The sequence below is a fragment of the Labrus mixtus genome, chromosome 18, assembly GCF_963584025.1.
Source record: "Labrus mixtus chromosome 18, fLabMix1.1, whole genome shotgun sequence".
In the NCBI taxonomy this organism is placed as follows: Eukaryota; Metazoa; Chordata; class Actinopteri; order Labriformes; family Labridae; genus Labrus; species Labrus mixtus.
In genome coordinates, this window is record NC_083629.1 from 13,548,995 (window position 1) to 13,565,669 (window position 16,675).

The 16,675-nt window shown below is 41.3% G+C and overlaps 1 protein-coding gene across 1 annotated transcript in view; it reads right to left on the reverse strand.

Moving 5' to 3' along the window:
- Positions 1-711: 711 nt before the first annotated feature.
- LOC132992858 (protein unc-79 homolog) overlaps positions 712-16,675 on the reverse strand; it is a 33,755-nt gene continuing 17,791 nt past the window's right edge. The window contains exons 22-51 of the mRNA XM_061062401.1: positions 16,460-16,608; positions 16,194-16,351; positions 14,720-14,901; positions 13,624-13,825; positions 13,312-13,494; positions 12,703-12,771; positions 12,012-12,301; positions 11,716-11,898; positions 11,363-11,525; positions 10,911-11,060; positions 9,515-10,783; positions 8,126-8,227; positions 7,554-7,722; positions 7,333-7,443; positions 7,104-7,244; positions 6,936-6,974; positions 6,704-6,816; positions 6,181-6,266; positions 5,617-5,790; positions 5,255-5,323; positions 5,060-5,170; positions 3,716-3,820; positions 3,540-3,617; positions 3,328-3,417; positions 3,035-3,210; positions 1,897-2,080; positions 1,597-1,800; positions 1,351-1,428; positions 1,220-1,261; positions 712-1,110 (exon numbers count right to left, since the gene is read on the reverse strand). Of these exons, the coding sequence (XP_060918384.1) occupies positions 922-1,110; positions 1,220-1,261; positions 1,351-1,428; positions 1,597-1,800; positions 1,897-2,080; positions 3,035-3,210; positions 3,328-3,417; positions 3,540-3,617; positions 3,716-3,820; positions 5,060-5,170; positions 5,255-5,323; positions 5,617-5,790; positions 6,181-6,266; positions 6,704-6,816; positions 6,936-6,974; positions 7,104-7,244; positions 7,333-7,443; positions 7,554-7,722; positions 8,126-8,227; positions 9,515-10,783; positions 10,911-11,060; positions 11,363-11,525; positions 11,716-11,898; positions 12,012-12,301; positions 12,703-12,771; positions 13,312-13,494; positions 13,624-13,825; positions 14,720-14,901; positions 16,194-16,351; positions 16,460-16,608 (5,259 nt within the window). The 3' untranslated portion in view covers positions 712-921. The remainder of the gene's footprint in view (positions 1,111-1,219; positions 1,262-1,350; positions 1,429-1,596; positions 1,801-1,896; positions 2,081-3,034; positions 3,211-3,327; positions 3,418-3,539; positions 3,618-3,715; positions 3,821-5,059; positions 5,171-5,254; positions 5,324-5,616; positions 5,791-6,180; positions 6,267-6,703; positions 6,817-6,935; positions 6,975-7,103; positions 7,245-7,332; positions 7,444-7,553; positions 7,723-8,125; positions 8,228-9,514; positions 10,784-10,910; positions 11,061-11,362; positions 11,526-11,715; positions 11,899-12,011; positions 12,302-12,702; positions 12,772-13,311; positions 13,495-13,623; positions 13,826-14,719; positions 14,902-16,193; positions 16,352-16,459; positions 16,609-16,675) is intronic.

The following is a 16,675-nucleotide window of genomic DNA, read 5'->3' on the forward strand; positions in this document are numbered from 1 at the left end:
AAAATTGCAAAATTGGGGCTTATTTCTGTTAAATAAATTTATATCATATCTTATTCATCCCAAAGCTTGATAATGAAATCCTTGCAGCAGCGAGGAATCAAAACAAAGATTAATGTGCTGTTCGGCTCTCAGGCCCTGCTGTCATGTCATCTGTTATTCTCAGACAAGAGCTTCGTGGTAATGCGGTTAGACCTCACAACAATGCTTAATCACAACAAACCACATTAGGCCAAAGGTAATTGTGTTTGCTTGGTATATGCATGGGCCAATCTGTTTCGCTGCTGCCAATGACGAGGGGATTGGGATGGATGGGGGGGCTTTCCACTTTGGGGCTGGGGGGGCGGGGGTGTACAACTGAAATAGTCTTGTTTACCTCCAATGTCTGGCTCCACCTTATCGAGTTATAAAGCTGCTACTGCAAGTCAGATTGGCCTCTGATCGATCGGCGCTCTGATGGCAGGAGGCAGCGTGACTGACAGTCTGACAAGGATCTCAGACGGGAGCTGAGTAATGCATGTCATGTAATTTTCCCGGATACACCTGAGGTTTGCTTTTTCGTCTGGAAGGGTAAACAACAGAGCTGATTTTATCACTCCTGCCACCTGCATTATGGTAAACTGGACATTTTCCACATCAAAGGGTAGTAAATGTCACATTTAAATTTTTGAAGGGGGCTGCAATTCATGTGAAATGACAAAGAGTCTCTCAACATTTAGGAAAACTGGTACTTTTATTATCCAGCTTGCAACCAAGCAACTTAAAAAGTGATAGAATATGAATGTGACAGAGTTAGCATAAATATACTAAAGGTGCCGAAAATTGTATTCCACACAGTATCAGATTAAATAAGAGTCTCTTTTTTTTGGTCAGACAGAGAGGGTGCATGCAGGTCTAAGGACCCAACTGGACCCTCAGAGCAGGTCACATGGGGTAGAACTGCGAGGCGGCCTCAGATGACTGGATCTCCACCTGAGCCATCTTGAACTGGGTGCATTGCAGCCATTTGCGCAGAGCAAACGGAGGGGTACCTGAAGTCTGGCCCTGCAGACACTGGTGGTTCACGCGGTTCTGGATGGCCTGGAGACGCAACTGCAACCCTGCAGACAGATGCTGAAGAAGCAAAGACAGGGTAATGAAAAAATCGAGGTTGAAATCATTGAAAGACTCTATTTACTTGCATTTTTTTAATGTATAATGACAAAGGTTTTAAAAGCCCCACCTTAAGGTTTGACTGAATCATGGGTAACCACATTGGAATAAGCTGTAGGGAAAAAAACAGAGATGTCTAAGTCCATGTATGAATGAATCTTATACTGTATAATCCATGTAGATAAATACTATGTAGCAAACCTTGACAAAGATGGTTGAGTTGCACTCCTGCAGGGCTTCCATCAAACTAATGACGTGAAGACACACCATCTCTACCATCTGGGAGAAAAAAATAAAGAATTTCACAAATTAACAAGCATTCCACTCTTCCGAACCCCTTTTACGTCCATAGCTAAGCTAGTTTTATTTTTAACGTACTCCTGAGTCCATCAATAAAGATGGTGATAATGAGACCCCCGGCGGAGAATGCTAAGGCAGAACCCTCACCACTTTATTATGAGCCATGAGCTGAAGGATGCTGGGTGTAACCCGACTCCAGAACTCCAGGCCAGTAAGGATGGCACTGGAAGAAAACTCAGTCTGGTTTTGGTTAAGCAGGGATGGAGCAGCAGCTGCCTGCTCACAGTAGATGGTCCACAGCTGGGCGAACATGAAGGCATGGAACAAAGAGCACATGTGCAGCACCGACGTCTGGGGGGACATAAAAAATAGAACAGGTGGTTACATATCATATTAGCAAAACAAAACCTGGGTTGAGTCATTTAGAAGGATTTGTTTCTGTCAGACCTTTGACTGCTCAGGGAAACCGATGAGAATGACTATAAGATGATCTGCGATGTGGGAGCCAGCATCTAGAGGGATAGGCATACAGGAGGTGGAGCCCTGGTGCAGGGCACAATGTGTCAGCGAGCCCAAAAGCAGCCAAGACAGCTGACGGATGTGGGACACACACTCAATGAATTCTTTTGGCCTGTAGAGAAAAATAACTGGTTTATAAATCAGCCCACAATTTATTTCCAACAGTTATATTCACATACATTAAAGTGTTTCACTGAATATTCAACTTTCAAGAAATTCTGCTAATGTGTGTTTGGTTCACCAGGTTACACGTCTTCATTTGGTTAAAGATTTCTGCTTAAGTACAAGAATTTTAAATTGTTTTACGTTAGTCTTAGTGCAGTTGGCTGAAGGAAGAATTGGATGGTTAGCTTCCAAATCTTGACCTTGCATTACACGCTCAGGGTCAAACACTGACATAATGTTGTACTACTGTATTCCAGGTAGTAGATTGACTAATTGAAGGATGTCTGACTAGATCTACTTAATGATTTATGAGCAACTGAAATGAAAAAGGGGAGTGAAAATCAAGATGCAGATCTGTCCATAATTCAAGGGCAATCATCACACTTGAAAAATAAACATTAGCTACAAAACAAATGCTAATGCTAACATTAAAATACATCCATGAAAACAACACTTAAAAGTAAATTCCTAGCTAGCGTAACATTGTAAACATTTCATGTCACTTAACACTACAAAACACAAATGTTAGCTTTCAACCACTTACAGGCAAACTGAAATATTAGCTATCAGTGGCTGAAAGCTAACAATAGCTGTTGTCTGACATTAGCTAGCTGGTTATCTAATAGTTTGTTATAACCTGAAATATGGCCAGATTTCTCCCCTCAGTTTCACTATCCTTTGTCTTTTTAGTAGCTGAGACATGGTGCAAAAATGATGATTTGTCATGAACTCTAAATTCATCTTACAACTTGGAATCAAGAGGTATGACATTAAAACATCATAGCAGCTTCCTGTCCCAAGCTTGACGTCACAGTTAAATTGCTGCTGTCTAACTATTGTTGATTAAAGCCTAGGTATTACTAAAATAAGGTGACAGGTCTATATGTACCTGTATTCTTACCCTTGTTGCATGGTTGATGGCGGGTGATAGAGCCAGGGAAGATAACGGACCACAGCTTTGTTATCGCGGTGATTGCCTTTGCTGATCTCCATGGCAGCGACTTGTGCCAAGCCCACTTTCAGGTTGCCCCCAAAAGTGTCCTCATGCAGGGGCTGACAGCAAGCTTTCATATGGCTCTGCATAAATTATGCAGAGTAAGGAACAAAAGAGGAAGCATAACAATGTAAAATATGGAAGACTGCTTATGATAAGATAAGCAAGTTTTGGCACTCAGATTAGAGAACAAGACTTACTTTAAGTTTGGTTAGCGTGTGCATATCTGCAATAAAGTCCAGAAGTTCACTTATGTATTGTCTCATGCACTCCATGGCTGCTGTTGTGCACTGTGGGGAACAAAAACAGTTTATCCTTTAGGAGGATTCACAGCGGGGTCTCATTTTGCTCCATGCTGTTTTATGAGGCTAATTCTAATAAGAGCCAAGAACACAAACAACTAAAGCCTTACCCCCGGCGGCGTGGCGATCATGTGCTTTTGGATGATGGTGGATTCTGCTAGACGTGTACCAATATCTGCACAAACAAACTGAGAGATTCCGTAGGTTTTAGCTTTTATTCAGAATGAAGCACTGTGATTTTTTTGCTTTCCCGTAACGGGAAGTGCATTTAAGAGAGTATATTTACCTGGACCAGCAGTAACAAGTTTGTGTCAGGCAGAGGGGACTTGAACTTGAGAGCTTGCAGAAGCTCTAACACCACAATGCGGGACATGTAGAACTTATCTCTCTCCTGGATGCAAAAAGGAGAAAAGAGAGTGGAGTAAATGTACTGATGCAGCAAGGCTGCTTTTTTCTTTTATCACTCTTCCTTAATCATGCTTCAAGGGGAGCAAAAACTCTGTAGTCTAAATAGAAGAGGAAGGACAGGCAGTGAGAGGAGGGAGGGAGACAGAATAGACAGAGAATAGACAGAGAATGGCGAAGCTGAGGAGTAGATTTAGGCCAGTCCAGATCTCTCCTCCCTGAGTCCCAGGCAGCTCAGATGAGGCTGTCAGGCTGCCTTCTCCCTCCCTGAGGACAGGCTGCTCTCTTTGTTCATCCCCTCCACACAAAGCCCAGCTGCCTGTTTACAAACCACACTGTCATCTTCTGGCTTCCACTTTGCTTCTTTCTTTTTCTCTATGCAGTCATGTTTGCTTATGTTTGGCTTAGGCACATGCACGTACAATGCAGAGCTGCTTCCGCACATTTCACTCTGTGTGGCTTGTTAATGCGCATACCTGTAGCGGCACTCTCATGATTAAAACTTATTGGAGCATATCCATTTGGTAAATAGCAAATCATAAGCTGTCCCTAAGCTAGAGGGCCAAGCTAATAGTGAAGTGCAGCTATGACAAATGGTGCATGCTGTGACAAACTTTGGCAAGACTAGAAAACCTGACTTTGTGTCCTTAAACGTGACCTCCAAAGATTTAAGAAATGCTCCCTATGCTTCCCTCACCTCTCCATAAAACAACTGCACAGGACAGGTTCCAAAAGCAATAGCTCATAGTGAGTCCGGGTTTTTGAAAAAGCGGATATTATATGGTGAGGAATTAAGGAAGGAGAAGAAAATCAATACTGCAGGAGACATAAAGCATGCAGCGTTGACAGTGGTGGAGGGCCAAGGATCCATCTGGCCCAACAGTGCAGACAGGCCTGGCTCCATCTCTGTCTGAGACAGCCACTCAGAAACACGCCATACATCCTCAGCCCCTAGCACACCAACTAATCATGTTAATCAATACTGGCTGATTGCCTACTTAATCATGTGTGACACGTGGCCACATTTCTGGCCAGCTGGAGACTCAGGGAGTAGGTTCAGCACCAGAAGAGTGATGAGCGAGAGGCCTGGGAACAGGAGCTTTTTAACGCAGCAGATTAGTTTAAAAGGTTTAACTCTTTCGAGACAGCATAAATACTGAATGTCAGCACATGTTTTTCTCCCACAAAAACGAGAAAAAAGTAATGTAAGCAGGCTTAACTGTACCTTATTGAAGGCTTTGTAACACAGTCCACATAGTTCTACGAGGTAGGAGAGACTGAACATGCCATACTGGATGACAAAGCTGAGCAGCTTGGAGGACGGCTCCAGAAGGCTCTGAAGGATGGAAAAGTAGTGAAAAAGTTAGATATCAAAGGACAGAATTTGAACTTTAAGCATGAAAAGTTGTTCAGAGCTTACCCGGGTTGCATTTGTAGTTGGGATTTTCAGCAGACAAATGATAATCCTCAAGCTGGAATCCATGGGGCACTAACAACACAAACAGATTTAAAAACAAGAGAAATTGAAAAAACTGAAAAATGTCAACGCTTAAAATGATTTCATGGTGCATTCCCTTATTCCTGGACTTGGTGTGGTAAATTAGATTACTGTAAATGAATCTGACCTTCAAGGTCAAAAGGCGTCAGAGTCAAATGTATTACATTTTTTAAATTTGTCCTATTGAGCCTGACAAGGACACTGCAAGATGCTCTTTCCTCGGGACTTAATCGCATTAAACCACATCAGAGCATGACTAGGTCACTGGAAGATTCAATATCTACCTTTAGAGGAAGCACAGACGGCAGCTTTGTGAGGAAGGTCTGGAACTGGTTGCAGATTGTCGTCCACAGGTTACTAGGAGAGTCCATGGGGAGAGCCTCCATGAATGTGGCAATGTTTTCCAGGCAGTGAAGCATTGTGCCCCCTGCTGGCAGACTCTTCTTGTTGTTCAGGCCCTGGAGGGCACAGAGGCATATAACCATAACAGGGTTATATAATGACATTCTATAAGCGAAGATTTTTCCATTTAACTGATCATTCCTTCCTGATCAATCACAATGCTCATGATGAAGGCTGAAGATTTAGGACACTGAAGCACAGATGATTGCTCGATTGAGCGCATGCATCATGGGGGTCTTATCTGTGTCATTTGTTTAGCTTAACAGCAACAATAAAGTGGTACAGTGGTGCAGAGTGATGCAGGTTTTCTTCCATGCTCAAGTGATTTGTTGTTTTAAAAAGGCTTATGCTGTGCATGTAGCTGCAGTCACAAAGGCCGTTGCTTTGACAAGAGCTCCTCCTGCTGGTGGAAAGAGTCAGCACAGTTATATGAAATAAAATATCACCTCCAGCAGCATGTTGAGTGCAGCAACTGAGCTCAATTCATTAAAATCTATCAGGGAGGACGCGAGGGTTCGCAGAAAACTTCCATCTGTACGAAAGAGAGAAATACATACAAGGCTTAGTAAAAAGAATAACCCGTGGCAACATAAATATAAATCAGAAGAAAAACTCCAGGGAACTTTCTTTTAAAATATTACTCTGATAACAAAAAACCTGATAACAAACTGGTAAGAGTTTGTTTTAAGATCAACATGACTGTGTTGTGTCTTTAAAGGCATTTGAAATATTTAAAAGAGAGTTATGTCCTCATGCCTCCTCATGGAAAAAAAAATCCCCTTAGGCTAACACTTTTATGAGTTTGGGCAGTATTCCATTCTTTGCATTTTTTAAAATCTATTAAGTTGGTTTTTACTATTATATATAAAAAAAAACAGACGTTAATAATATGATGATACATGATAAATAATATGACTGTACTATAGGTTTCAATAATTTCCACTGGGGCCTAGAGTAGAATGAGCAGACCTTTGATGTTGCTCTGGAAGAGTTGGGGTAAGATGCCATTAGGGGCCAGCTGGTGAAACACACAGCGGAGGAACTGCTTGGCTACACCTGCCACATTCCCAGGGATCAACATACTGCAAAAAAAAAGAAAAAGAAAAAGAAGTTTGACAGACTGCCACACTTCACATCTAATATTAAACTCATCTTTAAGCAGAGTGAATATGTGAGCAGTGACGGTTTTAACGTCTCATACCTCTCAGCTTGTCCAGAAAAATTGGCACTGGATGCCAACCTGAAAGAAGTTAAAGCAGTGGATTAGGACTCGAGGGGATGAATTATGCATGAGCTCTAAGGGTGAGTTATGAAACTTCATTTAACGGTGAAGTGCTGTGTGGATGTAGTCCGCTTGGAGAGTCTGTACCTGCCCACAGACTGCATGATGTCGAGGAGCATTGGAGCGGCCAAATCAGGGCTGAGGTGGATGAACATGGAGAGGACGACCACCGCTAGGCTGAGAGTCTCCTCGTCGTATTCCTCCAACACTGCTGCACAGTCACGACACCTAGGACATCACAGAAAAGCAAACCAGGACACTTTAGGAATCAAGATGGTTCTTTGAAATACATAAAGTTGTAGACTGATTCCTTTACCTATCAGACATTGTGGTTGGCTGCTCATCAATGAACTCTTCAGGTGCAGGGACGAACATACTGACTGTGCTCGGTGCAGAGAGCAGACTGGTCTTTGTAGGACCTGCAGACGAACAGAACAGTGATAAGATAAAACAAGAGTATGCTTTCAGAAAGATTCAGCTATTACATGCTGATCATCAGCTTTTATTTTTGGCTAATACAGTGTGTCTATTAATCTCCTCAGGGGGCATATTCCAGGATTAAAAAGAAGCAAAGTGTAAAGTGACTGGCCTGTGTCCCAGGTGCTGATGTTATGTGGTGCACTGGACTGATGCTCCAGCTGTCTCTTCATCAGCTGACTCATGGTCAGAGCTCCCAGAGAGCCTCGCTTCACCTGACGGTACTGAGCTACAGAGAGACAAAAACAACACGGAGGTTCAAATACCTACAAAGACGGCAAAAAGGGAACGTGGTGGTACCATGGGAATCGTTGAATAACATATTAAAAGACATGTTGAGTGTCATTTTAAAAAATCGAGAGAAACTTCAATCAAGCTCAGTCTTTGGACCAATAATAAAAACTAATTTTAATGTTTTTTTTAAACATACCATTTATTACCTTTTATTATAAGTTTTATTATGTGATTTTATCGCATGATTAGTCTTCTATTTAGTTTCCATTGGTAATATTGGACAGCAAATAAATTATTTAAAAAGGTTATTTATTATAAGGCCCTCACAAATAAGTCACAACAATTAAATGTACTAATATTAACCAAAGAGACTGACAAGTAAAGTATTTGGATCCTACTTGACACTGAAGAGCGGTGGCTTGTTTCAGGAATAGCAGCTTCGAGTGTTGGGGCTGAGGCAGATTCTCGTGGCATTTCCAATGTAGACAGAACTTTGTGATCTGTAAGGCAGTAAGGGTAAATAATGGGCATGGCATTTGGGCAGGATTATAGAAGCTTCAATTTTCCGGTAAAAAATAAATTCATATCAAATGATATAGAGATTTAGAGGTAATGAGCACTTCTTTTGCTACTATCTAGAGATCATTTAAGATTATTAAATGCTAATTTATTAAGAGTTTTTAAGTGATTTTTATTTGTTTTGGGCCACCACTTTAAGAAAATGAAATTACTTTATTTTGTTCAACTTCTACTTCTTTAACATCAAGTCAAATTACATAGTTTCACAGCTTCTCCTTGTTACAGAAAAATCTCAAAAGTAAAAAAAAAGAGTGGACATAATCATAGAAACACATCACAGGACATCTTGTAGCTGGAATGTATTTGCTCTTTGAATCTTAAACCAGGCTGTACAAACAGTGTGTTAGACAGATGTATCTCCTTCGCAATAAATCACGGTGCTTTAGTACATATTCAGATCGTTTTCCCTGCATGCCGTGCTTCTATTGGTCTGAAGTTTTTTTTTTAATATGGTGTGAAAAACTATTAGGTGACTTTCTTACGTTTTGTGACCCATCACAGCGAACATTTAGCTTGAACTCATTATTAAAATATTCTAATATTACATGTGGCTATGTGACTTAAAAGAGGCTGCTTTAACTATATCAGCTTATGTTAATAATGTCTGCTTAGAAAAAAGTGAAATTCTAACTATAAACTATTATATATAAAACCCATGTTACATGTTAACATGTAAAACCATGTGGTTCACAAGAAGATTAGAACAGAAAAATCAGAGCCTGATTTTTTTCTGAAGGGATCAATCAAGAAAAAAATTCATACATTAACATTTCTACTCTTGTAAAGTTAAAATATTATAAGAGTTTGAAAGCGAGTTTGAAAGTATTCTTTTTAAGTATTAAAAATCATAAGTGAAGTAAACATCCTCAAATCTACAGGGAGTCTGGGGGTGAATGGACTGAAATAATCGAGACTTAGGTTCTCAGTGAGAGAGAGAGTCAGCAGAACACCGTGATCTGTAAACTTAGGCGGGGTCAGTGATTTTTTTTTGTGAGAGATATGCTTAGTTTTTAGCATCTGCCTTTGCATTTTTATATTGCGCATATATGGAAACCAGTGAATGCCTGGAACCAAGAATAAATACTCCAGCAAGGTGGGGAACGTGACCCAAATTAAAGTCTATCTTATCTGATCTGATCTTATCTGAAATTAAAAAATTAATTGTAGAAAAGGTTTAAAAAACTGGCAGTAGGATCTATTCTCCTTACCTGTCTCTGCGGTCTGCTCTCCGCCCAGCTTGTCGAACATATTGAACGTGATGTCCAGATATTCCCTCTGGATGGCACTGACAGCTATCTTTCTCTGCTTCCGCTGTCGAGGAACAATCTGGATTTTAAACTCTGCCTCATCGTTATCCTCCCCTCCATCATTGTCAGGTTTTGGATCACTGTCCACTTCATCCCCCATGTCGTCATCGTCCTCATCGTCCCCATCCTCTTCTTCTTCATCATTGCTGACGCTCTTGCTTTTTTCCGGTGAAGAGAGAGGCTCTGTGTTGTCCTCTGGGATATCTAAAAAGATGGTTCTACCAGAGGGAGATGTTCCAAGTCCCATCCCGGTCTTTATATCCTCCAGGGTAATGGGCACGTCGTCTAGAGAGGAGTAAGGGACATGCGGGGTCTTCCTCAGCAGGTCTCTTTTCTGCTTCAGGGTCATGGGGCTTTCATGACAGACATTTTCCAAACGGTCGGGAAGATCCAGAGAGGTGCTGGGAGTCACACGGTTTGACATTTTTTCCTCAGAGCCGGGAAGTTCAGGGGTCTTTTTGCCACTGGAACAGTCCTCGACACTCACCTGAACCACAGGAGACAGCCGCAAAGTGTTGCTGCTTGCAGGAGAAGCGGAGACCTTTGGACTCCCGTTGAATTTGGAGGCGATGAGGGTGTTAAGGTCAAACTCCTCGTCGCTCTCTACGATCCTCAGAGGAGGCAGCGGTTCAAATACTAAAGAGTCGCTATCGGACATAGAGAGCAGAGAGTGTTTTTCCGGGATGGAGGTGCAGTCGGAGGAGAGATCGATAAGGTCCTGATCTTCTTTTCCCTGACCCGATCCTCCCAGCGAGCCCTGGTCCAACTTGTCCTCAAATGTTTCCATGCAGCTGAGGCGGACTTCTGGGATGACAGGTTTGGAGATGTCCGAATGTCCGCCTCGAGAGCCTCGCCGATCTACAGCATCGAGGCCCTCCACCCAAACAGAAGAGCCGCCAGATGATCCCTTGCCGTGACGCCTGCTGTGGGACATGGCTGAAGAGGGGGGCAGGATCACAGGGGGCGCCTGCAGGTCACAGCGATCGATGCAGGATTTACGTCGATGTTCGTCCAGATTAAAGAGGATGGAGTCCGTGTTTGAAATGTCCAGAGATTTCTGCTTGTGCATGGCCTGCAGGCGCTTCTTTCTGGTGCTCTCTTCCCTCACACAGTGCAAGATGCTGTCCTGAAGAGCGCTGGCTTCACGGTACTCTGAAAGCTCAATTTCACCTGACACAGGGAGGGAAAAATAACTCTTTATCTACAAGCGTCCTGCAACCTCAAAAATATGTTCTACTGAGAAAAAAAAAAAATCTAATTGATACTACACTTAAATTTGAAAGCCTCTGCTTCTTACTTTTCTTGGCATTCAGCTCCACCGGCTGATACTTCACAGACTTGCTGCCCCCGATCCTCTTCAGACGGGCAAAGAAGGTCTGAGACTCTTTGTTAGCAGCTCCAGTTGGCGTGTCATGGACATCTGACTCATCAAATACACTGTCCTCTTCTGAGATAGAGAAAACAATTGACACCAGAACTGCATTTAAGTGGCTGTAGTGGTTGTAGGAGAGAAATGAATCGGGGAACAGCTTCATTTCTTTCAAATCGTAATGGTTTCATAATTTGCCATCAATAACAAAAGGATTGTCAGCTCAATTAAAAAATGTAAATATATATCATAAAGTCACTAAGCAAAGGTCTTAAGCTCCATTATAGCCAGATGCTATGTCCAAACAAATACTCATTATTGGTACACACCTGTTTAGCCGGCTACTGTTGAGATAAACAAGATTCTTTATTTTGCTTTACCTTTTTCTTTCTCGCTGTAGCGGCTCATGTTGGAGTTGTCACTGTACAGTGGTCCGGCTGTAGTGTGTGGACGACAGCTGTGATACTGGGCATTCAAAGTGTTGATGGTGATGTGGATCAAATGGAGAACCACTTTACTGCCATCCATGTCTCTATACGGATACTGTCGTGCATGGAAAAAATATAACAAGCTCATGTTTTATTCATTTCAGACACCTTGTAATTTATTTGGTACATCATAAAAATTAAGAAAATGTGTAACAATGTATTTTACTAGAGGTGGACTAACATTTGATCTAAGACACTGTGTGAATATTTATCCATTCATTCCACTCTATTAACACAGTGAGTACCTTATAGAGGATAACCAGCAGAGCTTTGAGCCACATCTGTCTGATGTGCGGCTTCAGCGCCCAAAGAGAGCATCGAGGCGGCTGCTGGAAGTAATGTCTCAGCTGAGGACAGGTGCAGTACTTCAACACCTGGACCACTAGAGGGAGCAGCTGCTTCCCCAGACTTATATTGTAATCCATTACCTGAAAGAAATGCCAGTTAAAGCTATTTTATCTTGTTGTTGTTTTTTTACTTTCTTCATGCAACTTGGAAGTATTGAAAATAATAAGCAGATGAGACATTATATTTCAGTTACTTGTGCAATGCCAGCGATGAAGCCGTTAAAGCAGGTGGAGGTGCGCATCTTCTGAGGGGCGATCATAAAGCAGCCCTCCTGTTGGTCGTATCCCAGCAGGACATACAGATGACGCTTCACTGTGTTGAAAGCTTTGGCGCTGCCGATGTCTGCCTCAGCGCTGCTCTTGTCTTTGGCCATGAATTTCATCAGCACCATGATGAGCTGGTGCACAGTTTGATGGTCAATGCCGGCGTCCTCGGGGAGAAGGTCTCTAATAACCGCGTCGTCCTCGGGAGATGGGGTTTGGCCTGAAAGACGGGCTGAAGTGTCAGGGTTAGAAGGCGGGAGGAAACGTGTTGCGACAGAGGAGGAGATGGGAGGAGGGTAGGGTGCAGAAACAAGGGGATGAAGGTTACAGCACAGAGGTAGGGGGAGTCAACTTGTCCACTTCTCTGTCAGGAGAGGTGGAGGAATCAACATGCAATACAAATACATCAGAGCAATATGGTATGGGAAATGGAGTAAACATAAAACATGTGTATCTAACTGAGCAAGAATGTTGCATTTCAATCTCTCTTGTGTCAAAAAAAGGGCAAGCCTGAGGTAGGATGGCAAAATTTACTTTAGCTTACCGATAATCAACTTTTTCTCCTATATGATGAGATTATGAAGAAGAATATTGCATGGTTCAGATTTAATGGTTATTTACCTGGCAGGACTTTCTCTATCATATCTCCCAGTGTCGGGGCAGAGTGCTCTTGCCTTGTAAGCCTCAAAGCTAAAAACCACATATGAAGAACACAATTTAGAGAATATACAGGCGGAATAGTCCAGGACATGTGTGTGAGTTTCATTGTCATCCAACAAGTGCTAACACAAAACACTGAACCACAAAGGAACTGACCGTTATGGCCTCAAAACACTATGAAATCCATAGGCGTTTAGAAATAAGGGCATCTTGATCAAAATAACACAAAAAACACATTCGATCTCCCAGAAAATTCTGGACGATACAGTGAGATGAAAGTTGAGAACAAACAAGTAAGGAGAGAAACATTGGGAAAATAGGACAGGACGAGGGTTAAAGAGTATTTGCAAATAAAAGAGCATTTGGTTTCTCATGATGGGAAGAGAAAATGAGCATTGGTCACCACATTAGGACTATGCTGACAGTGGCACGAGTTACACAGAGGAATGGAGGTAAACCAAAGTCTCTGCAGGTATTTGCAATCACTGTTAGACTACAGAATGAGTGAAAAAGACACAGGTCCAGATTTTAATAAATAGACGGACACACTGGCTGATCTGTTCTACTCACGAAGTCGGTTGCTCAGTGATTCTGGGAGTGAAAAGGCTCTTTTAGACTCAGTCGGGGCTCCCTTCACACTGTCACGGAGGGAACGCACGCTCTTCTGCCGATTCCTCGCAAAACGGGCCCTTCTTATCTTCCACATCGCAGCATCACTGAGGTTTGCTACGTTGGTTCGTACAGCTGTGATTGCTGTCAAAAGAAAGGGCATAACCTGAATTTGGAGCATTATAAAGCCAGAATATTTCAATTACATTAAACATGATGTCAAACAACATGCAGGTTTTAAAGAGTGTGGATGGAGAGATAGAAGTAAAGTACTTGTGGGGAAAGGGAACTCCTTGTTGCAGTCGAGGTGCAGCTGAGCCTCCAGAGATAACGTTTCAAAGCGGTTGACAAAGAACTCCCAGCTCAGGGCAGGAATGTCTTTCTTAAGGAAGTGAAGCAGCAGAAGTTTGCTGAGGATGATGGGACGATCCCTCACTACAGTGTCAAACTGGAAATCCAGGCAAAGGCACAACCCCTGGAAAACAATAAACCACAAAAACACAAAGAGTCAGTCGGGCTCTGTGAATACTATTACAAAAAGAATACGGTATGTGGATATGTAAGGATATGTAAAGTGTCAAAGCAGGAGATGGATACGCAAACACTTGACCACATGAGTGTATATTAAATAAAATCTTATTTTTTTACCAGACACAATTATTCAACCTTAAGTGTTTCATTTATTGATCAATTGACTAAATGAAAATAATATTTTAACTTATTTTTTTATGTTAGGGTTTTTGACTGTTGCTCAGATTTAAAGCCAATTTCAACTTTTCATCTTTGGCTTTGTACAGTATAAATGTGATAGTTACTTTCCATTTTTTCCCCACCAAATAATAAATCAGTAATTCTATGTAATAATTAGAACTTCGGTCAGTGGTAAGAAATAATCATAAATTGTAGCCTTATTTGTGAGTTGTAACCCATAGAAATAAATCACAACATTAACTTCCACAAGAAAAAAAAACATGGAGTGGAGTAAGACATTTTATTCTCACTTATTTGTCATAAATGTTTGCATGCTGCTCTTATTGTATATAATGTAAGTACCTTCATAATACAACATGCTCCTCTGCAGTAAATATTCAGTCATATTCCAGGATTCATGATTTATATTTTACTGAAGCTATTCAACAATCCTTGTACTCCTATAACATCCTCTAAAGAAATGTGATGTGAACTCAGAGGCGAAGATAAGTGCTGCCTAAATGTTGGTGCAGTAAGACACAAACGTGTGATTTAAGATCCAGAAGAAAAGTCTGATGTTTATCAGTTGATTCATAAAATTGCCTCAAACTGCTCAAAATTCCCTGTCTAAGAGAATGTTCCCCCTTCTGTTTGACAGATGTGACAGGGATGAGCTCACCTGTAGGGCTGGCCTCTTGATGGTGTCCAGCAGCAGTCGGGCCCTGGTGGCCACGGCTGGATTAACGTCCTCCACAGAGGCCAGGAAGCAGCAGAAAGCGTGGGCGAGAGAATACTTCAGCAGGTGGTTCTTCGTCACTGCACCGATGTCCAAAAACCGACACAGCACGGCTACCTTTTCCACTGGAAGGTTTTATGAAAGTACGGAGTGAAAGAGTGAGACTGATAATACAGTTAAAGAAGGAAACCAAGCTGACACACGTCCAGTTTAAAATTATAATTATATGAAAGCTACGTTGTAAAACCAGCTATGTGATTGTTAATGAAGATAAGTTTGTGTATTACTTAGCTAGTGTTTCTAAGACATCAGATCTGTCTTAGACATTGACATAGGCTTATGAAAGGCGAGAAAGATGAAGGTCAAAGTCAAACAAATTATAATTGATTTTTTTTCAAACTACATTTTGTCTCTTCTATGCATATTAAATGGCCAATTGCATAAAGAAAGATAAAAAAAAGTTTCCATTATCAAGTAGTAAGTATGAATATATCAAATATCAAATATCAAAAATATGTCTATATTCAAAGACACAACTTCCCAAATTCCCTTTGTGTACAAAATCAGAATGCTTTCATTATAGAAATAGAGATACTTGAAGTAACTGGTGGCTTTTTAAAAAAGAAAATCAGATTTAAATCTAAAAATAGTCACTTTATTCTGAAATCTATAAACTCATCCACTCCAGGCTGATGACTAACACCCTGTGTTCACCACTAGGTGTCAGTGTGGAGTTAAGAGACTATAAAGAGCAAAAACACATTGCATGTTGGCTCTATTTATATGTATTCTTTAAATGTTTTTATGATTCATGTCCATAATTATATATTTTTTGTTTCAGTGCTACTTATAAGAGGGTATAGTAAAATGTGTTATCAACATCATTAGAGCTTAGTCATGATGTAACCTATGATGTGTGATCTTCCCATGTGGAAAAGCGTATTCTTGGTTATTAGTATGCACTATGCAGTGCACTGTATGCTAATAATTTTAAACATTAGAGAAACATTTACTGTTTTTTTGTCTCTAATGCCATTTTATTTGTCCCTCACAATTTCCATTATCTACAGTATATATCTAGTCCGAACCCTGTCCTCTGCCTCTGTCTCAAGGTCATACAGCTCCTCTCTGCCAATCACAAGGCGAGAAAAACCTTATTAATCCCACAGTTCCTATTTTCCGCCTGTCTGAGCAAAAGGGTAACCATGACAACAGAAGAGGGAGATGTGTGCAAGCAGTGGTTTAGGTGGATATTATATCAGCAGACTGGAGGTCTATTGTACAGTACATGTCATTCATACAGTCATAACCACTTTACAATAAACTGATGGATTGGTTAAATGATTGTAGTAGCACATGAGATCGTAAACTGTATATAATCCTTTATATTATTTCACACTATCAATCTATCGCTCACCTGCTTCAAATCGTATTTTCCAGTCTTTACTGTTGAAGTTTGTGTTGATGAGGTTCCAGAAGATGTCCGCCCCGTGTGACAGAGAGAGTGCGTGTAGAAGCTGAGGCACAGCCAGAGAGGCCAGCTGACAAAACTCTGACTTCAACATGGACCAAAGACTGAAACACAAACACAAACACAGAATCAGACATAAAATCATACGGCTGTCAACTGTTTTTTGGATATCACAATTGTGCCTTTTGTGTTAGAGAGCAGTTAACAAATACCTTGGAATGAGCATCTTTTCCTGGATATAGGCCAGAAACTGTGGGTGATCTTTGCGAGCGAGATACAAACACTCTCCATGGAGACACAGGATCTTCAGACAGTTTAGCATGTTGAATAAGATGTCCGGCTCCTCAAACTTGGACATTTCCTTGACACAGAAGAGATGTGTGACTAACATGTCCACTCAAATAAACTATATAAAACACTTTGGAATG